Genomic DNA, 27637 nt, shown 5'->3' with positions numbered 1-27637 from the left:
GAATGAGCAGTAATAAACTGTAATGATAAAACAATACTAATAAGACCGTGGCTTTGAAAATATTTAGTTAAAAGCACACGAGAACAATAAGGTTTTCAGTCTGGATTTTAAAAGGTCAGCGTTCAGGACTTCTCTAAAACCATCAGGCAGTTGATTCCATTACTGTGCTCCATAATGACTGAGAAGTATTTAAGTAATAAGTCATTGTAATTCTTGGGACTCTCCAGTTTATTGAACCTGTGGATCCTGATTCTCACATCTCGACATGTTTTGTGTTTGTCCACTTTCAGTTTTACACCTCAAACCACAGAGCTGAGTCCGCTCTCTAAAACCAAACACAAACAACATCATACATTTCATATGATTAAATTTGTGGTTAAAGGGTTGCTAATAAAGAAAGTACCCATAAAAACTGACTCAGTATCTTTGGAAACTTTGGACACCACACAGTCACTGGTGTTTTATCTTTTTATCGGGGCCTGTGACTCCCTTTGAATCCCCTCTGAAGCTGTGCTCTGTAAGTGTTTCTAACACACACACAGTGCAGGTACACACAGGGCAGAGAGGAGGCAAGTGTCTGAGGTCATTCCTGTCATTAAGTATTTTTAGATGTGCTGTTGAGAGCCATTTGACGACTTCAGAGACAATGAAAATGTTCCACTACAAGGAAGTAAAACCTTCAAAACACAGACGGTGGATTTGTGTGAAAGTGAAACTGAAAGTCCAGAGAGTCCCTGCAGAAAAAGAACCTGCAGGATACAAAGGAGATCCGTGTTTTGTTTTTTTCTTTCTTTCTTCCTTTTTGTTAAACAATGCTTCTCTGTGAACGCACACAGGAATAGAAACAACACATACACATATTACCATCATGAGCAGAGGTTCAGCTGAGTAGAAAAAATCCCAGTTTACTCATTGTTAGTCATCCAATGTCTTTGGAAAAAGAGGAGTGTTTTTATCGATCTTACATGATGATGATGTCTGTCTGTGTGTCTACAGCTCTGCTGAGACAGAACCAGCCCGCCAAAGCGTCCAATCTGGCCCACTGGATGACTGGATGATAATCAGTGAGTAGATACTTGGCAGTGGTGGTGCAGTGGTTAACATTGTCGCCTCACAGGAAGAGGGTTCTTGAGATGGGGGAGCCCTTCTTTACGGAGTTTGCATGTTCCTCCAGGTGCTCCAGCTTCCTCCCACAGTCCAAAGACATGCAGGTTAATTGGTGACTCTAAATTGTCCGTAGGTGTGAATGTGAGTGTGAATGGTTGTCTGTCTCTATGTGTCAGCCCTGTGATAGTCTGGTGACCTGTCCAGGGTGAACCCTGCCTCTCACTCAGTGTCAGCTGGGATAGGCTCCAGCCCCCCACTGGCAGAGGATGACGTAACCTGCGTCTTTAACAGCTCCCATATTAGGGGGTAATGATGAGAAGAAGTCATATGTGAAGAACGTGAGTAGCAGACTGACTGAATGTAAAAAAAAAAAACTGAGACATACTGTTAAATATGTGCATCTGTTTCTTAGGATATCTCGGGCTGTTTATCATTTGTTTGTAAATGGATGAACGTGTTCAGAATCTTTACACAAAAAAAGGGGGGAGAAATTTATGTGATGGTTTTACTGCTCTGGCCCACATGAAATTGTGCTGTATGTGGCCCATGAACTAAAATGAGTTTGACCTTCCTGGTCTATGGTAAAGTGCAATCACACACAAACACAGACTGTTGAGGAATGTACTGTACAGTCAAAACCAGTTTCACCAGTTTGCTTCTGCTACACTTAACTGGGATTTTATAACGGCTCTAATCTTCCTCTGTTCACCTTCTTGCTCTCGATGTTTGATAAAGACACAATAATGATTCAGCAATAGGCAGACCATTGTTTACTTCAGAGTCCACTGCACATTTTTATACTTTTCATATAAACTAAATTAATAATTAACAAAAGGAGCCAAGAGACACAAAAGCAAACAGAAAGCAAAACAGGACTTAAAAACAGGGGACATGACAAATGTTCCTGATTTAAAGTAAGGTCTCATATAAGTTAAGGAGGAAGTAGAATGCCTAAAGTTAAAGGACAATATCTCAGCATTATATTTTATACTGTTTAAACTACCCATCTTAAGTTTGACAGTGTTAGAAGAGTGCAAAGATAAATTGTTGGAGTGCTCCTGAAAAATGTTTTTGTGTCTGCTGTCTCTCCTCCTCAGGCTCTAAGGTGCTCCTGGATTTGACAGACAGAGAGAAGAATGTTGGGTACTTTCCATTTGTTTTTCCTCTATGATTCTCTGTGGAAGTTTTGTGTATATCAGATTGTTGTTGATATCACATGCCCTGATAGTTTTACATGCCAACCTCACACCTCCTCCTTTATCTGCTGTAGTTTCTGATGTCAGTTTGCTTCCTGTTTCATGTCAGTGTGGTCAGTGCACCAGTCACCTCTGCCTGTAAAACAAAACCACACTTCTCAAGACAAAGACAGGTTGTGACAGTTTGCACGTTCTCATTGCTTATCTGATTACACCTGTGTGTGTCTGTGTGTGTATGTAGGGGGGACACTGCCTTGCACAAAGCAGCCTCAGAGTGCCGTGTCTCGACTGCTGGTGGGGGCAGGGGCGTTGCTCAAGAAGACCAACTGCCAGGTAAACTCACACATTAAACCTGCACACACACACACACACACTTCCTGTAAATCCAGCTGAGTCATGTCAAGAGGACCAGGACAGCGTGTGAATGATCGACAGAGACGTAGGTTTGCTGGCGTCCAGGGTGTGTCAGTCTGTCTCCAGTGCAAGGGAAGTCCTGACCTGATCTGTAGGAAGGAATTTCAGCTCCAGAAACATCTGTCTCCAACCTTGTGTTTGTTTGTTCTGGGTTCATCAGCTGACAAAGTCCCTCACTGACACAGAAATGTGAGAGGGGAAACCACAGAGTGCATAAAACAAATGAGCAGAAAAAGTAAGGACAGAGAAGGAAGGGAGATAAGGACAGAGGACGTCATATGCTGTATGGATAAGGATTGTAACACCCTTTGAGGGAGATTTGTGACGTCTGTGTGAGCAAAGATGGTAAAAATTAAAGTGTTGTTACTGGTTAAATAAAGGCATTAATCTGCTTTTTCTTATGAAGAGAGCCGTCAAATTCAAACCCTCTGCCACAGCCGATCAGAATCAGGAGTGAATATATGTACTTATTTGATAGTGGGCAGAGGGAGAGGGGTATGATATGCCACAAAGGTCCCAAGGCCAGAATCAAAGTGCAAAGTGTCACCTTTTCTCAAAAATCGTCGTTTTCAACACAAAATATGTCATTAGATCGGAGGAGTTTCTGTCTGCCCGCATGCCTTAAGGTAAGAATCTCTTACAGTAGCGTTATGATAACCTTACTTACATGACGATGTGTCAAGCTTGTTGATTTGTTTTGATTTCATAAACGCCAGCCAGTGTTTCCCCTGGTGCCGCTGCTGTAACATCTCGCCTTATGCGATTAACTCGCTATCTCCACTTTAGGCAGCAGCAGAGTTGAAGACGAGCCAACACTCAGATAAGGGTGCTCTAATCCGTCTGTTATTGGCAGATATTTATTCTCAGTAGTTTGAAGGCTGATCAGTGACTCCCTCTGATAATGCGACATCAGCGAATCTGTGTTGACGCTGGCAGGAGGAGAGCTGGTTAATGTCGTAGATAGCAGGTGGTGGTAACTAACATCTCATGGAGGTTGCATTTAGTAATATAATGATGCATTTAAGCTCTTTTTGCTATTTAAATTTGGTAAAGGTAATTATAAGATTCTCACAATGTGTTCAAATGTAATCTTGTAAAATGTTTAAAGGGGCAAAAAGCTTTGGAAGCAGCATGCACGGCTGAACGAGTCATAATCGTCAATCTCACTGTATATAATGGCAATAACAGGCAACTGAACTGAAGGAAATAGCTTGTTAGCTAGTTAGCAGCCTGATAGCAAAGCTAGCACACTGTGATAGGGTCTCTCCGAAATCCGGCGTAAAAGTTCAGTTTTTTTTACGTACTCGAGGCAAATTATGAACCCTTCACCTTGGGTTTGAACCCTTCGCCTTGGCTTCGTACCCTTCACTCTGGGTTCGAACCCTTCACCTTGGGTTTGAACCCTTCACTTTGGGTTCGTACCCTTCACTCTGGGTTCGTACCCTTCACCTTGGGTTTGTACCCTTCACTCTGGGTTCAAACCCTTCGCCCTAGGTTCGTACCCTTCAGTCTGGGTTCGAACCCTTCACCTTGGGTTTGTACCCTTCACTCTGGGTTTGTACCCTTCACCCTGGGTTCATACCCTTCACCCTGGGTTTGAACTCTTCACCTTGGGTTCATACCCTTCACCCTGGGTTTGAACTCTTCACCTTGGGTTTGTACCCTTCACTCTGGGTTCCTACCCTTCACCTTGGGTTTGTACCCTTCACTCTGGGTTCGTACCCTTCACCTTGGGTTTGTACCCTTCACTCTGGGTTCAAACCCTTCGCCCTAGGTTCGTACCCTTCAGTCTGGGTTCGAACCCTTCACCTTGGGTTTGTACCCTTCACTCTGGGTTCGTACCCTTCACCCTGGGTTTGAACTCTTCACCTTGGGTTCATACCCTTCACCCTGGGTTTGAACTCTTCACCTTGGGTTCATACCCTTCACTCTGGGTTCGTACCCTTCACCTTGGGTTTGTACCCTTCACTCTGGGTTTGAACCCTTCACTCTGGGTTTGAACCCTTCACTCTGGGTTCGTACCCTTCACTCTGGGTTCGAACCCTTCACCTTGGGTTTGTACCCTTCGCCTTGGGTTTGAACCCTTCACCTTGGGTTTGTACCCTTCACTCTGGGTTCGTACCCTTCACCTTGGGTTCGTACCCTTCGCCTTGGGTTTGAACCCTTCACTCTGGGTTTGAACCCTTCACCTTGGGTTCGAACCCTTCACCTTGGGTTTGTACCCTTCACTCTGGGTTCGTACCCTTCACCCTGGGTTTGAACTTTTCACCTTGGGTTCGTACCCTTCACTCTGGGTTTGAACCCTTCACCTTGGGTTTGTACCTTTCACTCTGGGTTCGTACCCTTCAGTCTGGGTTCGAACCCTTCACCTTGGGTTTGTACCCTTCACTCTGGGTTCCTACCCTTCACCCTGGGTTTGAACTCTTCACCTTGAGTTCGTACCCTTCACTCTGGGTTTGACCCCTTCACCTTGGGTTCGTACCCTTCACTCTGGGTTTGAACCCTTCACCTTGGGTTTGTACCTTTCACTCTGGGTTCGTACCCTTCAGTCTGGGTTCGAACCCTTCATCTTGGGTTTGTACCCTTCACTCTGGGTTCCTACCCTTCACCCTGGGTTTGAACTCTTCACCTTGGGTTCGTACCCTTCACTCTGGGTTTGACCCCTTCACCTTGGGTTTGTACCCTTCACTCTGGGTTCGTACCCTTCACTCTGGGTTCGAACCAGGAACCCTCTTGCTGTGAGACGACATGATGCCTCATGCCTCATTAACTTTGGTGTTTTGTCTCATTATTTTGACTTCTTTTTATCTCAGTTTTGACTTTTTATCACAAGTTTTGACTTTTTGTGTCATACTTTTTTTTCTCTTGTACTTTTGACATTTTGTCTCATAATTTTATCTCAGTTTTGACTTTGTGTCTTAGTTTAATTTAAAAAAGATGCCTTGAGCGTGTACATCAGCACAGATTACTAATCAAGTATTTATAAACCACTGGAGTTCTTAATATATGATGACTTTCAGTACAGCTCATTACTGTAAATCATTATCAGCCATATTACAGGGCATGTAAAGTTATGTCAGTGTTTGTAATGTTGCAATCAAAAACTGCTGACAGTATTTGTTAAGAGGTCATATATGAGACACTACTGCCAGTAAGAACTGATTGGTCTCTTTCAAACTGTCAGAGCAGAAACAAGTACACGCTTGCCTTTGCCGGCATCTGCCTTCATAATTTCTATGAGATCTTTATTATTCACCTTAAACAGGAGCTGAACTCTCACCTGTATAACTGTGTAAAAAACACCCTGATATGACACGTGGCTGAGAGGTTCCTCAGGTGGTTGTTAAGTCAAGCACAAGCTCGCTGAGTCACAGCTGGGAAATTCCCTCAAGGGCTTACTGCTGTCATTTTACCTAACAGGAAACATATGTGTGGTCGGCCAGAATCATGTCATCAGCTGTTGTGTGGTTTTAGGCAGTTCTTGTCCATGCTGTCAAATAGCTGGGTGGTGAGATTGCTTTTGTCATTTCCTGTTTTTCAAGTCTCAGAGGCAACTTTCAATCTCAACATTGTAGAATTTTGAGTCTGTCTGTCAAACATGTCTTCATGTTTTAAGTTTCAGACCACTGTATAAACTGTCAAAAGATGTCAAATCTGAGCAGCTGAATCTTTGAAAATGAATAATCATGCAAATGAAATGAGTCTCAAACCAGAACAGAGTTTTAAAAACAACATCTGAAGTAACTGAAACTGAAACAAATTTAGATCACTTCACTCAGCATGGATTATTGTGCAAATTTCCGCCAGTAAAAAAGAAAGAAGTTAGTTGTGATGGAAAATAATGAGAATTTAGAGTATTTGTTTTTCAATTTGTTCTTTTTATGTTACAATTTAGACTTTTGGGTTTTTTTTATATTTTTTTTGACTTTTATGTCATTTTTGTCTTTTTGTCTTATTTTTTTGGCCTCCTTATTTTTGACATTTATTCTCATTATTCAGACTTCTTTTTATCTCAGTTTTGACTTTTATATCTCATAATTTTTATTTTTTTGTGTCATACTTTTGAGTTTTTGTCTTGTGCTTGTGACTTTTTGCCTTAGTTTGGATTTTTTTGTCTTATTATTTTGATGTTTAATCTCATTATTTTATCTCAGTTTTGACCTTTTGTCTTAGCTTGGCCTGTTTTGTCTCATTATTTTGACTTTTTTTAATCTCAGTTTTGACTTTTTATCTCATATTTTTGACTATTTGTCTTAGTTTAATTTGTTTGGCCTCATTATTTTTGTTTTGTCTCATTATTTTGATTTTATATCTCATATTTTTGACTTTTTGTGTCATACTTTGAGTTTTTGTCTTGTACTTTTGAATCTTTGTCTCACTGACGTTTAATCTAATTATTTAATTTGTTGTGACTTTCTGTCTCATAATTTCTCTTCATATTTATTGTTACATTCCAACTTGTCTAGGAAGTTTCAGGAATAACCGTAATAATTAAATAAACAATACATACCGGAGAGGGAAAAATGAAGCGCTGATAGGATTTACGTAAGCCAAATGTTTTATTAACTAAACAAAAATGTAAACTCGAACACAAAACAATCCCCCAAAAACTGAGGATGATAAGAACTAACTATAAACTGAAAACAGTCCACTCAAAAGGAGGGACGACAATGCACAATCAATACAACTCAGAAAACACCAGATCTTAGACACTAAACGGTATATCACTACACACTGGTATTACACTAAAACACGTGGTGGTGAGACGGTTCCCAGGAGTACTAGCAGTCCACTGACAGCCGGCGGCCTCGGTCCACTTCCTTTATCCTCCACCTGATTGGCACCAGCTGCGAGGCACCATTCAGGGAACACACCTGCAACACGCACCTGTAACAAACAAACACAAAGACACCCACACACACCACAAACTCTACGGCACGTAACATTTATATTTTATTTTTACTGGCAGAAACTGACGTCCATCGAGTTTTCTAGATCAGTGGTTTCCGACCTTTTTTAACTTTTGACCCCTTAAAATGAAGAAACATCTAATTGCAGCCCTTTATCACCAGTCGCATTAAATCTACCATTTGACCAATTTTTGTGTTTTATTTGAATATCTTTGAGCAGCCTGAGAAGATAAAATGATTCCGTAATTTACCTGAAAAAGATTTTAGAGACAGAAATAAGTCAATTCTGTTCTGGTGTTGAATTATCTGATGACCTCTTAAACTCATCCTGTGGGAACCACTCGAGATGATTGACTGGAAATAAATATATAAATAAGAATTAAAAAATACATATTTTGAAGACCAGCCAAAACATCAAACTTTAATCTGAGGAATTTAGTCTGTTTCTATTTTATTATGGCAAGAGCGACTTGTAACGTGACAGTTAAGTTCTAGTGCTGGTGACTCATGCTAAAAAAACTGCTGCGTTGCACTTTCTTTTCCGAGAGTGAGACATAGCAGCAACGTGTAATGTCGGTGTGTGGGCAGAAATGGACCACTTCTTGGAAGAAAGAGGAATTATTTGTCCTCCCATTCATCGTGAAAGCAAGTGCAGGTTATGTTTTTAAATGTTGACACTTTAGATTGCCTTTTTCAGGGGTCAAACACTATTTAATAATGATCTCTGTGTTTGGTTAAATGTCAGGAATGTGAACTTCCTCTTTATTTTAGTTTACAGTTACAGTTCCCCTTTTTGTGTTATTTTATCCCTGACAAGTCATTCAATAGCAGGTTTGGTTTTTATGGTATGGTTCTGGAAGTTTCTTTCACAACAACAAAAATTCCCACGTTGTTTTTGTTTGTGATGAATTTGGTGGACTTTTAAAATGTTTTGGGGGAGAAAACAAAAACATGTACATTTACATTTGAGACAAAGCATGCCGAACCCTACAGCTGTAACACCACTTGAGTAACCTTATCATTTTAGAATAAAGTTGAGATGCGTTTTATTTGCTGTCACTGTTTGTCAGTTTCACTTTCAGTTTGAAATCGTTTGAGCTCTTAATGGCAAAAAATATATATATTATTATAGAGTTTGATGTATCTGCTTATATTAAACAGAAAAAACTCAACCGGAACTGGAAAATAACATTGTTACTATTGATCATGACATATTAATCAATAAACTGGAAAGGTATGGCATCAGAGGGGTTGTGTTGAACTGGGTGAATAGCTATATACGAAGCCATCAACAGTTCGTACACACTGGTGAACATAAATCTTCATGTTTGGATGCTACCTGTGGAGTCCCACAGGGGTCAGTTTTAGGGCCATAACTGTTTATTTTGTATATTAATAACACATGTAAAGTACCAGAAATATTAAATTTGTGTTATTTGCGGATGATAAGAACATTTTGGTGGAGGTGGTCACATCAGATGTGATGTGATGTGAGTGAATAAATTATCATGAAATCTGAATAAAACCAAACTAACTGTGTTTTGAAATCAAAATAAATAGATACACAAGTATTTATTAAGATAGATAATGTTGTAATAATGTAATTTGAGAAGAGTGTATTTATGTAATAGTCTGCTTGGTGATGGCATAGTATAGTTTGAGATTGTGCTTCTTCCTCCTTTTCAGACATGAATTGTTCATTTATATTTGTCAGTGTAAGTTTGTTCATGATTTCTAATTTCTGTTTTATAGGTTTTTTCCTACAATATATTCTGTTTTATTGTTATTATCGTTAACATTTTTTAAAAAAAATGTTAGAAATAAATGAATTTAAATCAAATCAAAAACTAGCACATATTTAGCTTGTTTCTTTTTTTTTTAATTAACAGCTTTATTCAATACAATGTACAAAAAAATCGTCAGGTATAGAACAAACACAACAATACATGAGAGCTCAAACAAACTGCAATGAAAGCTAAATAATAAAGTAAGAATGGAGATTAGAAAACAACAACAAAAACAAAACAAATAGCAGTTCATTTCACATCAGGGGTTTCATCAAGTATTTTTTGTGGTATTCTTAAAATGTGTTTCCATTCATTTGTTGTTCAAAAGACCAAAGCGGTTCAACACCAAGTTAAATTCAAAGTTAGCTTGTTTCTCATTAGCATGCTTGGATGTTAGCATGCGTCACCGTACGTGATGACGCAGACGGAAGTGCGTCACCGTCTCATGACTCCATAAAGCTAACTGTCAGGTAGGAGTTAGGTTCAGAGTTTAAACTGTGTGGTATCGGAGATTGATCGATGAATAAGCATTAAAGAAATCTCTTGGGCGGACATTTTAGTTTCTTTTTAATCGTCTTGGCCGTAAGTAGTCGTGTTTTTATGTTTGTGTTATATACAAACGTGTAGTTCGTGTTTAAAAGTAGGGTAAAAGTGTTTTTTGGTCGTTTCGGCAGTTGAGTGAGTGACGTTATAACTAGCGAAAGTTTGATTTAGCTAACTAACGTTAAGTTAATGACTCAATGTGTAAGTAAACTTTGGGTTTCGTTAGTTTTACAGAGAGCCAGAGTAATAACTGTTAAAGTATATTTCCAGTTTAGTTTAGTATTGTACTTTTTCGGAGCCAGCTTGAGCCTCTCTTGTCCTCTGACGAGGAAGCTAACAGTTAGCATTGCGGATGCTATTCGGTAACAGTCGAGACTAATTTACTACTTTACTTTATATTTGTTACGTGTATTTTCACATACGTTGGTCTGTTAAACAGTCGTGACTTAGACTTTCCAAGCTGGGCAGCGAAATTGGCCTTAACCAACATTTTAAAGCTGTCTCGTTTCGTTTAACAGTGAATGAACTTACTATTAAATTCCTGCCTGTATTTAATTCAGTGTTCTCGGGAACAACAGGTTTGGATCAAGCTTTCAGTTTATCACAACATGCCTGAACATGATCCAGTGTAGTTCCCGTTTATCACCAGCAGACAGCGACAAATGCAACAAAAAAGTCATTAAACTGACAGTTAATACATGATTATTGATAGATTGGATCAGATGATAACTTATAGAGCATTAGATTATTAGAGCAACACCCTCATTTCCTCTTTCTAAATTCATTTAAGTTATACATCTTAATTGATATAATAGAGGTTTGAATGTTCTGTACAATATTATTGTAAAAGCAAAGTTTATTAGGCAGTACAATAACAAAAGAAAACACACTGGAATCAGCAGAAATAAATACATTTACAGAAACAAAGGCAGCTATTATAAGGAAATTTACAAGAAAAAATGAATCCTAATTTTCACCCGTTCCAGCTTCTCAAATGTGAGGATTTGCTGATATTTTCTGTTTTTATATCACTTTAAAAATGAATATTTTGGAGGCTGTTGGTTGTGCATCATGATCAGTCACCTTGTGCTCTGTTGAGACGTAGCAGACATTTTTCAGAATTTTCTTACATTTATCGACTAATTATTCGATGAGTCAGTTATGAAAAATAATCATGAGCTGCACTTCTTAATTTATTAGAAAAGACCTAAAAGTAAAACAAAACTGATAATAACTGGAAGAATACAAAGAACATAAGACCAAAGAAAGTATAATAATGTAATTCATCTACGTATTTAGTTTTTATAAGTTATTACTCAGTCTAGAAAACAAACAAAAAAAATCAAAAGGAAATTAAAAATACCCACCATGAGTTCCAAGAGCCCAAGATAACATCTTCAGATTGTTTGTACTGTTTGACCGACTGACCAAACCCCAAAGATATCCAGATGACATCATGAGAGTAGAACAAAAAACCCTGCTGCTTACACTCACTGAAAAAATAGGAAGACAAGTACCAGACTGCAGCAGGAGTTATATTAAACTTTATGTTTAAGTATTTGACATTTCATTGAGTTTTCCTTTTATTTAACCAGGTAAATGTCTAATTTAACTGCAAGTGATAAAACTTTTCTTCTTTAATCAACAGTAAACCAACATGTCTAACGGACACGTGGTCATCCACGACCTCCTCTCCAACCAAAACGGCCTCAGCGGCAGCACAGACCCCCTCAGATCTACCTCAGACACAGACAGCATGGAGGACACGCTGGAGTTCAAACTCCTCATGGCCTACGCAAAGAGGAGACGGCCAAAAAAGGAGTCACCTGCACAGGACAGTCAGACTTTAGCAAACGGTGGCACAGACGCAAACGGATCAGCCTCACCTCAGGTGCCAGCCAAGACTGAGAAGGAGGAGGAGAACAACAAGAAAAAGAAGACGAAGAAGAGGAGGAAGGGGCTGAAACTATTGCGGTTACTTAGCTGTGTTAAACCTCATACAGAAGATGAAGAACCGAGCCAAAATATTGAGAAGCCGTCTGCTGGTGACTTCAGATCTGGTGGAACTAAAGAACGTGAGTATTAAGATACAGCCTCAGATAACCACTACACTCAGATCTTTGATTATCAATTTATTTAATGCCTTCAAAATGATGGAAAACTGTGTAAAATGTTTGCTATGATGACTGAAAATCACAAAAATAAAGTCCAAGGGTCCGGAGGCTGGAGAGGAAAAAAGATGATATTAATGGGTGATATTTAAATGAAGGCATAAGACAGTCAAATGTAAAGGTATTATAAAATGACTTTAAAGAACTAAAGACCACAGAGCACAAATGCAACAACCTGTTATTTTTCACATGATTTTTCCTTTCTGTTTTTATTAGGGCTGCAGCTAACTGTTATTTTCATTATATTATATATTTCATTATATATATTATTCCGCTTCCGTCAAAAGTAAATTATTTGTTCTGTTGTCTGTTCAGTTTCACTGCTAAGGATTAAAAAATGTACATGTATTATTTGCTACAAAAATGCGATCCTTTCGGGGGCCACCGTTACACATGTTGCTGGATTTTGGCAGGGGAAAGAGCCTGTCTCCAAGACACAGCACTTAAATTTAATGTGCACTTACTTCTCTGTTGGGTAATGCTAACAAAACCAGGTATGAAGCGGCCCCAGGGCTAAATAATTAAATATTGTTGCAGCATGCTTTCTGAAGTGAAAATGTTTTATTCTTTTCATGCACAAGTTGGTGCCTTTGTTAGGGATAAAATTAGTGGGCAGAATGGACCACCATTCAATTGATTAATCTTCTAATTGTTGCAGTTCTAGTTTCCATCTGTCAGCCAGTGATAGTGTCGTATATTTCAGTGCTGCAACAATTTGACAATTGCACAAAATGAATCGGCTATCGTTTAATAAAATATCGATCTTGTCAGTCATTGCTCAAGAAAAAAAAAAAAAACAAAAAAAAAACTAAAATTCTCTGGGCGAGGATTTCACACTTTACGATTATATTCATGGCTTGGATTGATTGATGAAAATAACTGTTAGCCCTCATATACTAGAGTAAGGACTTTAAATTTTTTTTACCAAATTACCAAAAAACATCAGAAATCAGGACGAGTTTGTTCTGACATTTGAATCCTGCTTGAAATAAACGGAGCCTTTTTCAAACTCTTGCATGACGCAGTTTCTTTCACCTCACGTCATAAAACCTGTCGCGTCATCTTGTTTTTGTACTTGTGCCAATATGCAAATCCATTTTCAGCTTTTTAAAACTGAGTCAAGAAGGTTAAATGTCGTTAACATGTGGGCGCAGGTTGTTTTACTGACGTGCCAGCAGGCATGTATGTTGCTGGCTGTGACTCAGACTGTGACTCAGGCTTTCACTTTGACGTAACACATCATTGTTTTGGGGATTTTTTGTTTTTTGTTTTTTTTGTTGAAGATACAGGCTTGGACTTGTGGCTGTTAACACTTGTGTGTGTGCTCATGCCCTTGTCTTCTCCCTAAATGTTTAATGTGTGTGTTTATCATTTCTTTCAGCTAAAGTAAAAGAGGAGGACGAGTTGAACACAGTTGCAAGTAAGCTGACAAAGATCGCTGATGACATCCCGTTCATTCCTCCAGAAATAGAGACGGACGCGCCACAGGGTGAGTTTTGTTTTCCTCCTTACGGAATAAATTAACACTCAGTGTTTTTTAAGTGAAGTTGCGCAAAAACAATTTTTAGATTTTTCTCCTGAATCTCTCGTTTCAACCTGATGAGTGCCTCCAAATTGCAACATAAGGGGCCGTGCACATGCGTCTTCAAATTCGTTGTTTTTAAGGAAGGCACACAGGTGTGCTTAAATGTCAGAGCGACACTGTGGCACCACAGCTGTGCCCTGAGATAAACTGAGTTCAACTTTTGGAACGCAGCAGCGTGGCTGTCTGTTTGTTTGTTGACAAAAGCATCTCCAAGAGCAGAAATTAGAATTTCACGCTGCAGAGCTTCAAGTACTGTTGTCAGAAATCATCAGACACAAGTTTAGCAGCGTCATTCACGGTGTCAGGGGACCCAAAATGACTATTACAATGGCTGTCAACTGCGTTTTATCACAAAACAGCTCTGAAACAAAAGTAAATCATGGTTTAACATGAATTTACGTGACGAGGTTTGAGAGGCCAGTGTACCAGACTTGCTAATCCTGGTGGTTTTCTTATAGTAAGATGTCAGCTGATAATCATGTGTTCTGTTGTGCAGATGTGAATGTGGAGAGAGTGATTGGCCTGCTGCTGAGGGATGCTGGAGACAGACTGAACGAACAGGTAAGACGCAACGTCTCCTCCTGAAAACCTGCATAAATAAAATAAGTGTTGCAGTGAGCAGTTACTTAGCTACGTGGTATGAACCTGCTGTGGTTGCTTCATGACGTTAGCTTTTCATTTATCAATAAAAAACACTCAACAGTAAAATGTTTCGTGTCTCCATCAGGAGCTGAAGGATGCCAACATCGCCGCAGAGCTGTTCTGGAACTACAGTTTCTTTGAGAAACTAATTAAGGCCCTTCTCACGAGGATGGGCCTCAGGAGCCCCAACCCTGACTCTCCGGGGCCTACGGGATCTCCCAAAAGCCAGATTGCCGTGACTTGTGAGGTGAGACAAGCTTTATGGTGTTTATATAAAAAAAACTCAAGTAAAAAGATTGTAAAACTGACTGACTGTTGAACGTGCGCGTCTCCGGCAGGTGACCAGTCGTCTGTCAGCGGTGAGCTCGCTGCCCAGGAACCGACTGCTCGACCACGGAGCCAGATATCTGCAGCAATACTACTCATCGTGGGTACAGCAGCTGGGCGGATACGTACGTGAAACACACACACACACACACACTGTGTCGCTGTTAATATCGCCTTGAAACAAATTAGTGTGGACCATAAGCCTTTTAAATTTTGTTCACAGGAGGAAGCCTTTTACAGTGACGATGAAGATGACTCCTGCTGAGCAGAAAGAAGTGGCTGTTTTGAGACACAACGAACAAAATCACACTCAGGAAACGCTGTATTCTGCCACGCCAGTTAAACGCACGTAAAACCCAGACCTGACGACCGTTAACATATTTGCATGCTTTAGAAAAATACGAAAATATGTAATCATGTCAATCTGGGTTTTTATCTTCATGAATAATGTTATTGTTCAAGTCTTTGTTTTGGAACAATTCTTTTAGAAGTCTGATGTCAGGTTCACACTACTAGATGTCAGCCTGACTGTAGCCTGGCGCGGTGTCGACATGGATCGTGAACGACGGCGAATGTTGTACAGGATAATCCATTGTTTCATCATGAGTAGTGTGTCATAGTAGACGACAACTGACACCATGATGTCCTGACAGAGACTCCAGCATGTTTGATTTTCTTTTTGTAAATGTAGCTTCTGCCATCTGGTGGCGCTTTTATGTTACTACAATAACAGTTCAGCTGACGCATGAACAGACAGTGATCACACCCGACATTAAAAACGACCAGGGACGACTGGTCTGTGATGTCTGTCGGTAAAGTCACGGCACCAATGACTTCACAATCTCCTAATGTAACATAGTGACTGTTGGTAAATGTTGTTTAGTGTGAACCAGGCATTATGAGGACCATGAACCGAAGAGGAAACTATTTTCATGTCACTGATAACTGCTAAATGTGATTTAATAATATGTAGTTTTCTTCTCAGGGACATGCAGGCGACCTATAGCAATATTTAATTAGCATTATTTGTTCCTGGAGCTTGGTGGACAAAATCTGTATTGTATATTTTCATAAGACAAATGTATTATCTTTCAGCACTCGCACTTTTTTATGAAAATGAATTTATATGTTTGCAAAGTTTGCGAGGGATGCGCCAAGTTGCTTAGCTGTAATTGTTGCTGGTGTTTTCTGCATTTCACTTTTTTTTTTTTTTTACTTATTTCAAAAGATGCCAAAGAAACCTTGTCTGTGCCTGAATGCCTGAAAGCCTGAATGTTTTAATATAACTACAAATGAATGCTAATGTGACTCAAAAATAAAATGTATTTGTTATTTCATCTCAGTTGATATCAAGTGGTCCTTGCTCAGTGATGTATTTAATTTTTTTCTAAATGTTTGTCGGTACAGCAATAAAATAATTAAATTCAAGGGCATTTTATATCACTATATATTACTGTATTTATGTCACAAGAAGTATATGACACATTTTAGTACAAGGCGGCCATGTATGTGGGGAAACTATGCAATACAAGTACCTAAATTGTATGGTGCGTGTATAAAATGACCTCAATAAAAGAACTATACTTAATTTTAATGCACACGTCCCTCATTTTCCAGACCTAGTTTTGCTCAATAAAATATGTTTGTGTGACAACAGCACCTCCTTGTGTTTAAATGAGGGAACTGCACTTTGTACTGCCAACAGATCCCAGGCAAATATTCGATAATTTATTTTCTTTATCGATTTTCTTTATTTTTTACTGAATTTCCCAGCGTTTCCCAAAGTGATAAATTCTTATATTAGATTTTGATTAATTCGGCATATTAATACAATTGGTAATAGCATTTTCTTTAATTTAAAATCAACTTTGAGCTTTACCGTTTACAGGAAGTTAGTTCATGGGTATTCTACGTAGAGACAACACCATAATAAAAGTTGAAAACTTAATTACATGATGGCTTATAACGGATGTTATTTATGCCGAATCAAAGAGGGGGGTCTCCTTAATTCAGAGAGTTATTTAAATCAAGTTTGCTAACTGATCACGCTTCCTGAAATCAAATCATCTTTAAATTACCATTTTTTTTAAAACCGAGTTTGGCGTGCACTCTTTCCTAGCGCGTGCCGCTCAGCTTGCTCTGTTGTGTGATGTCTCGCGGTGAAATGAGATCCAACCCGTCCCCGTGCACACCTCGGACTGCCTCAACCTGCTTACCCACAACAAAACCGCGCGCCAGGAGGGCTCGGCTCATCAGTCGGTGTCATCAATGACGTCTCACCTGTCGGTCACTCTTCAACAGGCTGCACCTCCACTCGTGCGTAATGTTTAACGCCGTTCACCAGGGTCGCAAATACGTCCCCACGCGCTCGTCGGTCACGGATGACTCTCCATTACCCGTGCGGACTGTGCTCATCAACAAATCCCCCGGGACGCTGAGCGAGGCAGCGGAGGCTACTTGGCCGCCGCCGGGCGCTAAGATGCGGATCTCTAAAGCCAGCAAGGGCGCGGTGGTGGTGCGGGCGGTCCGGAGGCACCCTCCGTCTCCTCAGCCGGCCAGTCTGGAGAGCCTGGAGGCGGCGTGGAGTGAGAAAGCGCACCCGGAGGGGAAATCACCGGAGAGTTCACCGAGCCATGACGGGAGAGACAGCGAGCCAGGAGCTGTCGGGAACGGGATGGAGGGTCACGGAGGAGGACCACCGCGGGCCAGGAGGAGGGGGTTCAGACCCCCCGATGTGAGGACTATCTTCTCCCCCGGAGAGAGGGACCCCAGGGTGAAAGAGGAGTCCGGGGAGGGACACACCTTCGAGCCTGGAGGCGGGAACACCTGGTGTGATGTGTGCTGCAGCTACATCTTCCAGCATGGTCTCACCTGTGCAGGTGAGTCTGAGATGAGGAGCCCCTTCAGAGCATGACTCATCAAACTATCATTCATAACCATTAAAGGGTGTGTAGTTCAGCTTATATGGAAATTTAGTATTTACTTGACAAATTTAATACTGAAATCCAACCAAACATTATTTTTTCTCTTTCTAAAAAATCATTTAAAGACTTTTTATTTTTCTATTTCTTTTTTATGACTTGCAATTTTTAAATTTTATAATATTAAAATCAGTTGCAACACAAGGTCTACATCGTGCCCCCCACCCATAACCAAGAGGGGTCACCCCACCTATAGAGTGGATCACACATCATGAACACACTATACACTTATTAACCACAGACACATGACACAACACAATACATACACTTCTGTAAATAAGCCAGAAGGGATATGTATCTGAAGAAAATTGGAAAAGAAGAAATAATAAATTAATAAATTAATTAATCAATAGATAAATAAATAAATAAATAAAAATTAAATAAATAAAAATGGATAAATATATAAATAAATAAAAATAAACAAAATAGATAGGTAAAGGGATAAATACACAAATAAATTAAAAATATATATAAATAAATTAATGAAAATAAAATAAATAAAAATGAATGAAATACATAGATAAACAAATAAAAATAAAATAAATAAAAAATGAAAATAAAATGAATAAAAGTAAATAAATTAGATAGACAGAAAGATTAATAAATACACAAATAAATTGAAAATATAGATAAATGAATGAAAATAAGATAAACAAATGAAATAAATAGATAGATAGATAAACAAATAAATAAAACTAAATAAATAAATGAAAACTAAATAAAAATAAACAAAAATAGATAGATAGATAGAAAGATGGATAGATAAAAATAAGTAAATAAATAAAAATAAGTGATTTAGATAGAAAGATGAATAAATACACAAATAGATAAAAATGAACAATGTCGCTCACTGGATATTTTCTCTTTTTGGGACCATCCTCTGTAAACCCTAGAGACGGTTGTGCTGAAAATCCCAGTAAATACTCAGACCAGCCCGTCTGGCACCAACAACCATGCCACGTTCAAAGTCACTTGAATCACATTTCTTCATCATTCTGATGCTCAGTTTGAACTTCAGCAGGTCGTCTTCACCGTGTCTACATGTCTAAGTGAATTTAGTTTTCTGCTGAAAATCTTTTTGATTTCGCACCTACACGAAGTATGTCCAGAAACAACTTCACGGAGGTGTAGTGGTTAGCATTGTTTCCTCACAGCAAGAGGGTTCCTGGTTCAAATCCAGGAGGGAGTTTGCGCGTTCTCCTTGTGTCAGTGTGGGTTTCCTCCAGGTACTCCAGCTTCCTCCCACAGTCCAAAGACATGCAGGCTACTTGGTGACTCTAAATTGTCCATAGGTGTGAATGGTTGTCTGTCTCTATAGCCCCTTTTACACTGCCAGATCTTCGGTGAATGTTGGGCCGTTTTGCCGGCAAGCTGCGAGCGTTTAGATACACGGAGCCGGATTGGCGAGTTGATCCGAGGTGCCCAATTTTCAGCCTCGTAGGGTAGACATATTGGCGGAACCTTTTTTGGTTTAAAAAGAACGAGGCACCCTTTCGCCACAGGGGGGGCTGTTGATGACACCACATGTGTGACCCACTGGCGGTGGACTAACAGGAACCAGCAGGAATGAGCAGCTAGTAGCAAGAGGGAAACACAAACCTGACAGACACTGTAAAGATGAGCAACTGGGGAGACAAGGAATTGCGCGCCCTCCTTGTCCTCGCAAACAAAGAGGCCATTAACCGTCAAATAATGGGAACGGTGAGGAACGGGCCGACTTACGAGAGAATCGCCGAAGGACTGACCAGCCACGGCTTCCCTCCCATGTCACTGTTTTCGTCACATGCTGAGCTACACATTTTGTTACTTGCTCACGCCCCCCATTGCTAAAACTACAGGCAATGCTGAAAGAAGACTGACTGGGCTTTCCTGCAAATTTGCACAATTCCCGTTTCAAAGGGGCTTACGTGTCAGCCCTGTGATAGTCTGGTGACCTGTCCAGGGTGAACCCCGCCTCTCGCCCAATGCCAGCTGGGATAGGCTCCAGCCCGCCTGCGACCCCTAACAGGATAAGTGGTTATGGAAAATAAATAAATGAATGAACTTCAAAAAGCTGTAAAGTAAAGGGAGGAAAGATAGAACTAGAAACCACAGGATGAGGTTTACGCTGGATTATGACGTCCTGGAGGAGAAACAAAGTCATTAGTAGTTTGTTTAGGAACTCAGACCTGACCAGTGAATAACTCTGCTTGATATAACTGGAATTTTATTTTCAACATTCATTGATTGAGGACTCTAAAGAGGAAATACAGCAGGTGTGGTTGAACAAACATTTAGAGATGTTAAGTTCGACTAAATGGGATCTGTTTCGATGTAAGAATGGGAAAAGTGAAGGAAACAGTTCTTATCAAAGTGGCAACGTCACTTTTAGGTATTCCTCTCCGACATGCACTGAAAGCACACGTCTGAATGATGTGGATGACATGAGTAGGCAGGGCTCTGAAACACAGCTCAGCAGCTGGAATGCAGTCGGTATGCAGACGGACCGGTTCAGATGTAAAAGGAAACGAGCCTCAGTGTCTCCTCGAGTACAAACTGGACCTCCCTCTGTGTCTACTTCTGTCTGACGAACAATAGAAAGAGGAAACGCAGAAAATGACTCTCCTTCCTCATGTGCCAAGGCTGCCGGGTGCGTTTGTTGGTGTTGTAATGGAAATGAGACTCAGAGGGTTTTGAATATTCAAAGAGCCGTTTGTGAACCTTCATTTACTGAATCTTTTTTTTTAAATTCCTCCTTTTCTTTACACGCCCTGTCACGTAGCTTTAATCAGTGGTGTAGTGCGCTTAAATCACACATCAGATCTTGATGAACAAATTATGCAAGTTGAAAGTCTTTACTGATGTACATCGTATAATTTGTGGAGAACAAAATGACGTAACAGCGGTGAGTGGAAGCCAAAATCATCAACCCACTGAGGTGAGGGCTGAATTCAAAATCACACCAAATATCAAAGTAAGGAATTGAAATCACAGGCTGATCCAACTCCTGACGATGTCTGAGCATGTTCCTAATGAGTCGGCAGATGGTGTCCTGGGGGATCTCCTCCCAGACCTGGATCAGGGCATGAGTAAGCTCCTGGACAGTCTGTTGAGGTACTTGGAACAGTTGGATGCACCGATACATAACGTCCACATGAGGCCAGACATTGTCTTGCACCAGGAGGAACCCAGGGCCAACTGCACCAGGATGAACCCAGGGCCAACTACACCAGGAGGAACCCAGGGCCCACTGCACCAGGAGAAACCCAGGGCCAACTGCACCAGGAGAAATCCAGGGCCAACTACACCAGGAGGAACCCAGGGCCCGCTGCACCAGGAGGAACCCAAAGCCAACTGCACCAGGAGAAACCCAGGGCCAACTGCACCAGGAGAAATCCAGGGCCAACTGCACCAGGAGGAACCCAGGGCCCGCTGCACCAGGAGGACCCCAGGGCCAACTGCACCAGGAGGAACCCAGGGCCAACTACACCAGGAGGAACCCAAGGCCAACTGCACCAGGAGGAACCCAGGGCCAACTACACCAGGAGGAACACAGGGCCAACTGCACCAGGATGAACCCAGGGCCCGCTGCACCAGGATGAACCCAGGGCCAACTGCACCAGGAGGAACACAGGGCCAACTGCACCAGGAAGAACCCATGGCCAACTACACCAGGAGGAACCCAGGGCCAACTGCACCACGATGAACCCAAAGCCAACTACACCATGAGGAACCCAGGGCCAACTGCACCAGGAGGAACCCAAGGCCAACTGCACCAGGAGGAACCCAGGGCCAACTGCACCAGGAGGAACCCAAAGCCAACTGCACCAGGAGGAACCCAGGGGCAACTACACCAGGAGGAACCCAGGGCCAACTGCACCAGGAGGAACCCAAAGCCAACTTTACCAGGAGGAACCCAGGGCCAACTGCACCAGGAGGAACCCAGGGCCAACTACACCAGGAGGAACCCAGGGCCAACTGCACCAGGAGGAACCCAGGGCCAACTGCACCAGGAGGAACCCAAAGCCAACTGCACCAGGAGGAACCCAGGGCCAACTGCACCGGGAGGAACCCAGGGCCAACTGCACCGGGAGGAACCCAAAGCTAACTGCACCAGGAGGAACCCAGGGCCAACTGCACCAGGAGAAACCCAGGGCCAACTACACCAGGAGGAACCCAGGGCCAACTACACCAGGGCCTGCTGCACCAGGAGGAACCCAAAGCCAACTGCACCAGGAGGAACCCAGGGCCAACTGCACCAGGATGAACCCAAGGCCAACTGCACCAGGAGGAACCCAGGGCCAACTACACCAGGGCCTGCTGCACCAGGAGGAACCCAAAGCCAACTGCACCAGGAGGAACCCAGGGCCAATTGCACCAGGAGGAACCCAAAGCCAACTGCACCAGGAGGAACCCAGGGCCAACTGCACCAGGAGGAACCCAGGGCCCACTGCACCAGGAGGAACCCAGGGCCAACTACACCAGGAGGAACCCAATGCCAACTACACCAGGAGGAACCCAGGGCCAACTACACCAGGAGGAACCCAGGGCCAACTGCACCAGGAGGAACCCAGGGCCAACTGCACCAGGAGGAACCCAAAGCTAACTGCACCAGGAGGAACCCAAAGCCAACTGCACCAGGAGGAACCCAAAGCCAACTGCACCAGGAGGAACCCAAAGCCAACTGCACCAGGAGGAACCCAAAGCCAACTACACCAGGAGGAACCCAGGGCCAACTACACCAGGAGGAACCCAATGCCAACTACACCAGGAGGAACCCAAGGCCAACTGCACCAGGCGGAACCTGTATTTTGAATTTCTTTGTGGTTTCTTTGCATCATTTATGGTAAATTTTGTGTCCCTTTGTAGTAATTTTGTATCTTTTCCCAAACATTACTGTCTCCTTGTAGTCATTTAGTGTCTTGTTGTTGTCATTTTGTGTCTCTTCCTAGTTGTTTTTTGTCTCTTTATATTTGTTTTGCCTATTTTTGTAGATATTTGCAGTCTCTTGCATCATTTATGGTCTTTTTGTGTCCCTTTATAGTCGTTATGCATCTTTTTTGTAATCATTTTGTGTCTTAACCAAACATTTAGTGTGTCTTCATAGTCGTTCTGTGTCTTTGAAGTAGTTTTTTGTCTCTTTATATTTGTTTTGCCTATTTTTGTAGATATTTGCAGTCTCTTTGCATCATCTATGGTCTTGTTGTTTCTCTTTGTAGTCATTTTGTGTCTCTTTGTTGTTCCTTTCCATTCTTTTTTGTCTTTTTTGTCTCACTGTGGTCATTTTGAGTCCCTTGGTTGCAACATAATTTGCGCCGTAACAAAATGACTGAACCAGATTTGATTTTAAGAACAATATGAACTTTATTTGCTGTAAAATTTTAGCTTAAAACTCACAAAATCATGCAGCAACAACGCAACACAAGTCATACAGAAAATATGAAACAGTAAAACAAGGCTGACACAGACACTAAACAAAGTGTGCTTGCGCCCTTTTAGCCTTTTAACCTCGTTGTGTTTACAGACAATATTCCTGCACAATAAGCTCTGTGTTTCCAGTCAGTTTTACCAGCACTGCTGATGGACTTCATGTGTATATATATCTTAAGTGTGTGCGGCCAATCTTTCTGCTCATGTAAAATGTATTTGATTGCCACTCAGGAAGCCTCTGAAAGGCCCATTACTCCATCTGAATGTCCTTAACAAAAGGACAAAAATAATGTTTCAGATTAAAAAACAAACTGGTAGAGTTAAGACAAGTCGTCGCTAACGTCCTGTAGCTCTCTGCAGGGGACTGCTGCTGACTAGTTCAGCTATTAACGCATAAAACAGTCACTTATAAGTCAGTGGAGGAACAGCTGTTCACTTATTTCTTTTAAACATTAATTGATGGTGCTGCAGGCAGGCTGAACTGACCCACTTCACATTATAAAGACTGTGTTCATGTTTCATGATTTTGTTGAAATTCATTTATTTAAGTGAGTCAGTAGACAAAAACTAACAGTGAAAAGCCAAACTGATCTTCAAGGCTGAATGATATAGACTTTGGAAAGTTAAAAATATCTGACAACAATATATTTAAAAAAAAAAAAAAAAAAGTGTGCACTCACGTCCTGTCTCTTTGTAGTCATTATGTGTCTCCTTGTGGTAATTTTGTGTTTCCTGGTAATCATGTCTCTTTGTAGTCACTTTGTGTCTCCTTGTGGTAATTTTGTGTTTCCTGGTAATCATGTCTCTTTGTAGTCACTTTGTGTCTCCTTGTAGTAATTTTGTGTTTCCTGGTAGTCATGTCTCTTTGTAGTCATTTTGTGGCTCCTTGTAGTCATATCCTGTCTCTTTGTAGTCATTTTGTGTCTCCTTGTAGTCATGTCTTGTCTCTTTGTAGTCATTTTGTGTCTCCTTGTGGTAATTTTGTGTTTCCTGGTAGTCATGTCTCTTTGTAGTCATTTTGTGTCTCCTTGTAGTCACGTCCTGTCTCTTTGTAGTCATTTTGTGTCTCCTTGTAGTCACGTCCTGTCTCTTTGTAGTCATTTTGTGTCTCCTTGTACTCACGTCCTGTCTCTTTGTAGTCATTTTGTGTCTCCTTGTAGTCACGTCCTGTGTCTTTGTAGTCATTATGTGTCTCCTTGTGGTAATTTTGTGTTTCCTGGTAGTCATGTCTCTTTGTAGTCATTTTGTGTCTCCTTGTAGTCATGTCTTGTCTTTTTGTACTCATTTTGTGTCTCTTTGTAGTCATTATGTGTCTCCTTGTTGTACTTCTGTGTCTCTTTGTAGTCATTTTGTGTCTACTTTCGTTATTTTGTGTCTCCTTGTGGTAATTTTGGTGTCTCCTTGTCACGTTTTGTCTCTTTGTAGTCATTTTGTGTCTCCTTGTAGTCATGTCTTGTCTCTTTGTAGTCATTTTGTGTCTTTTTGTAGTCATTATGTGTCTCCTTGTGGTAATTCTGGTGTCTCCTTGTAGTCACGTCCTGTCTCTTTGTAGTCATTATGTGTCTCCTTGTTGTAATTCTGTGTCTCTTTGTAGTCATTATGTGTCTCCTTGTTGTACTTCTGTGTCTCTTTGTAGTCATTTTGTGTCTACTTTTGTTATTTTGTGTCTCCTTGTGGTAATTTTGGTGTCTCCTTGTCACGTTTTGTCTCTTTGTAGTAATTTTGTGTCTCCTTGTAGTCATGTCTTGTCTCTTTGTAGTCATTTTGTGTCTTTTTGTAGTCATTATGTGTCTCCTTGTGGTAATTCTGGTGTCTCCTTGTAGTCACGTCCTGTCTCTTTGTAGTCATTATGTGTCTCCTTTGTCTCCTTGTAGTCATTGTATATCTTTTTCTAAACATGTTGTGTCTCTTTGAGTCTCTTTGTAATTTTTGTCTCATTGTAGTCATGTCTTGTCTCTTTGTAGTCATTTTGTGGCTCCTTGGAGTAACTTTGTGTCTTTTTAAAAAAAAACATTGCGTGTATGCTTGTAGTGATTTTGTGTCTCTTTCTAGTCTTTTTTGTCTCTTTGTAGTTGTTGGCCTATTTTTGGAGATATTTTGAATTTCTTTGCAGTTTCTTTGCAGCATTTATGGTCTTTTTGTGTCTCTCTGTAGTCGTCATGCATCTTTTTTGTGGTCATTTTCTGTCTCTTTGTGGTTGTTTTGCCCATTTTTTTAGTTGTCTCTTCGTAGCTCCTTTGCATCTTTTTTTTGTCTTTTTGTGTCTCTCTGTGGTCATTTTGAGTCTCTTGGTTGCTACATATAGATTTAGGATTTTACAAGTGAAGGCCAGGGGGTACCTTGACACACTGCCAAGTAGGGCCATTCAGTAATCCATCTATGCTTGTATTAAAGTCTTACTTAAATTTAGTTGTTACTTGAAGAACAAGACGACCAGGATATGTGCTTGTACTTGCATTGGGACATTTTACAGTTGTTTTCAGTGGTCTCTGGTGGACAAACCTGTGTAGTGGAGACACTCCTCAGACATAATATTTTATTACCTGCTGACTTATATGCCGATATGGACAGATCTCTTTGGCTAGCTAAAATCAGCTGATAATATTCGCTATGCTACTGATCGTCTCTCATGGGTAAAGTTTTTTTTCTGTAAACATAGTCCATTACAGGTAAAAGTCCTGCTAGGATGTAAGTTAAAAAAAACAACAACAAAAAAAACAAAGTTAAAATGTAAAAGACAAAAAAATGAAACAAAAGTAAAAGTATGCAAAGCAGAAAAACATCTCCTGTGACCATTATACTATTGTTTATTATATTAATATATTATTAGTACTTGTGCGTTAATGTAAAGCAGAACTGGCAGATGGAGCTCTTTTTTTTATTTGGCCACATCTTTTGATTATTGAATTCAGGTGTTTCAATCAGACCAGTTGCCACAGGTGTATAAAATCAAGCACCTAGCCATGCAGTCTCCATTTGCAAACATTTGTGACACAAAATGGGTCGTTCTGAAGAATGTGAATCAGAAAGTGGCATGAGAAGAAAATGAGTACAAGTAAAAAGTATAAGTACATCCAGTTTTACAGAGGTACAGAACTTGAGTGAATGTATTGACTTACATCCCAGCACTGATCTGGATACTGATACTGGAGAAAACCCAGCTGTTCCTCACAGTGAATTAATGCATGTGTGTCTCAAAGTGGGTCAGATGAGGCTGGATAAGGACACTTCCTGGACTCTGTCCCTGTCTTCCTGTGGGTCTGTCGCCCTCTCGTCTCTTTGTGTCGTCCTCGTCCAGATGAAGTAACAGAAACCTGCCACAGAGATCAGGACGTCTTTGTCTGACAGGGTTTAATGTTGCAGCAGATAGACTCAGTGTGTGTGTTCATTAGTCGTGGGTAGGTAGAGAGCGTTTAAGTGTGTCTAATAGCTCCGTGGTTCTGCTGGTTTCCATCTGTTCTCTGTTCCTGTCACATTATAGAGCAGAACAATAAGCACTTATCCATCTGCCTATGGATCTCTTCTTTAATATTAAATGACCCCACAACCTTTACTCAGCACAAACTTGGCTCTGCACAGTGTGTATGATGCTATAATGTTCATTACGCAAAGGACTGCTATGAAGAGATGGATGATAGGTAGACACAAATATACACTCACCAGCCACTTTATTAGGTACACCTTACTAGTACCAGGTTGGAACTGCTTTTCCTAGTGCAAACCTAGGGTGTGGGAGCCCTTCTGTGTGGAGTTTGCATGTTCTCCCTGTGTTAGCATGGGTTTCCTCCAGGTGCTCCAGCTTCCTCCCACAGTCCAAAGACATGCAGGTTAACTGGTGACTCTACCCTGCCTCTCGCGACCCCTAACAGGATAAGCAGATAGGTAAAATGAAATGAACTGCCTCAGTTCTTTATAGAGCGTTGTTCCTGTGGGCTCCAGCAACACTAAACCCCTGAGCTTGCCTGAGAAGGACTAAATGCACAAACCTGCTATTTTTAAATATCCCATGGAGAGAGACTCTCACTGCAGCCTGTTCGATTTTGTTCTGAAAATGTCGGCGTGCAGCCTCGTTCTGTGGACAATAAACGAGGTGCAGACTGATAAAGGAGGAAATACAGTGAGTGTTGGACGGAGCAGTGAGTGACAACAACCCGCCCACATTTAAGAGGACTGTTTGTGGTGGAAACACTAGGACCTAGGTACCATGTCCAGGTACTTAGGTCCTAGGTACCATGAAGGGTTACTGTTGGTTCCAAATGTACCATACTGAAAGTGTTTGGTGGAAACAGTGCCTTATGGCCGGTATACACTGTGCGATTTTGGGCTGTCCCAGACGAAAGATGACCATCGTGGGAGAAACGTGGCGATATCTTTGGTCGTGGCTCTAAAATGGTGGTCTTGCGTCGCACTGTGAGACAGGTTCAAGGATGGCCATTGTCAACGTCAATTTAGGATGGCTATCTCACAGTGTGACAGCTGCTACGACCTATGGCTACTAATCAACCAATAGGAATGCAGCACGAAATGACGCAATGGTCACCGCAACACCGGCCCTAAACCCAAAC

The 27637-nt window shown here is 41.1% G+C and overlaps 2 protein-coding genes and 1 long non-coding RNA gene across 3 annotated transcripts in view; all 3 read left to right on the top strand.

The window, feature by feature from the left end:
- Positions 1-947: 947 nt before the first annotated feature.
- On the top strand, positions 948-2602 carry LOC125883122 (uncharacterized). The gene is made up of 3 exons (XR_007448462.1): positions 948-1064; positions 2205-2250; positions 2545-2602. It is a non-coding gene; the product is annotated as an uncharacterized LOC125883122 (long non-coding RNA).
- A 7274-nt stretch (positions 2603-9876) lies between these two features.
- LOC125883108 (apoptosis facilitator Bcl-2-like protein 14) lies at positions 9877-16019 on the top strand. The gene is made up of 7 exons (XM_049567291.1): positions 9877-9996; positions 11606-12032; positions 13510-13617; positions 14210-14274; positions 14441-14602; positions 14694-14807; positions 14906-16019. The coding sequence occupies exons 2-7, from the start codon at positions 11615-11617 to the stop codon at positions 14945-14947; spliced, it is 909 nt and encodes a 302-aa protein (XP_049423248.1). The 5' UTR covers positions 9877-9996; positions 11606-11614; the 3' UTR covers positions 14948-16019.
- Positions 16020-16860: 841 nt separating this feature from the next.
- Positions 16861-27637, top strand: part of rassf3 (Ras association domain family member 3) — a 111033-nt gene continuing 100256 nt past the window's right edge. The window contains exon 1 of the mRNA XM_049567283.1: positions 16861-17561. Coding sequence (XP_049423240.1) covers positions 17006-17561 — 556 coding nt within the window. The 5' untranslated portion in view covers positions 16861-17005. The remainder of the gene's footprint in view (positions 17562-27637) is intronic.

Source organism: Epinephelus fuscoguttatus, linkage group LG22 (genome assembly GCF_011397635.1).
Source record: "Epinephelus fuscoguttatus linkage group LG22, E.fuscoguttatus.final_Chr_v1".
NCBI classification, from domain to species: Eukaryota; Metazoa; Chordata; class Actinopteri; order Perciformes; family Serranidae; genus Epinephelus; species Epinephelus fuscoguttatus.
This window is presented reverse-complemented; position numbering and strand designations above follow the sequence as displayed.

Excerpts from the sequence above, each read along its gene's own strand:
- LOC125883108 (XM_049567291.1), top strand. The coding sequence starts at position 11,615 with ATGTCTAACGGACACGTGGTCATCCACGACCTCCTCTCCAACCAAAAC. Across the intron at positions 14,603-14,693 it reads AGATTGCCGTGACTTGTGAG|GTGACCAGTCGTCTGTCAGC; the intron begins GTGAGACAAGCT and ends CGTCTCCGGCAG. Across the intron at positions 14,808-14,905 it reads TACAGCAGCTGGGCGGATAC|GAGGAAGCCTTTTACAGTGA; the intron begins GTACGTGAAACA and ends TTTTGTTCACAG.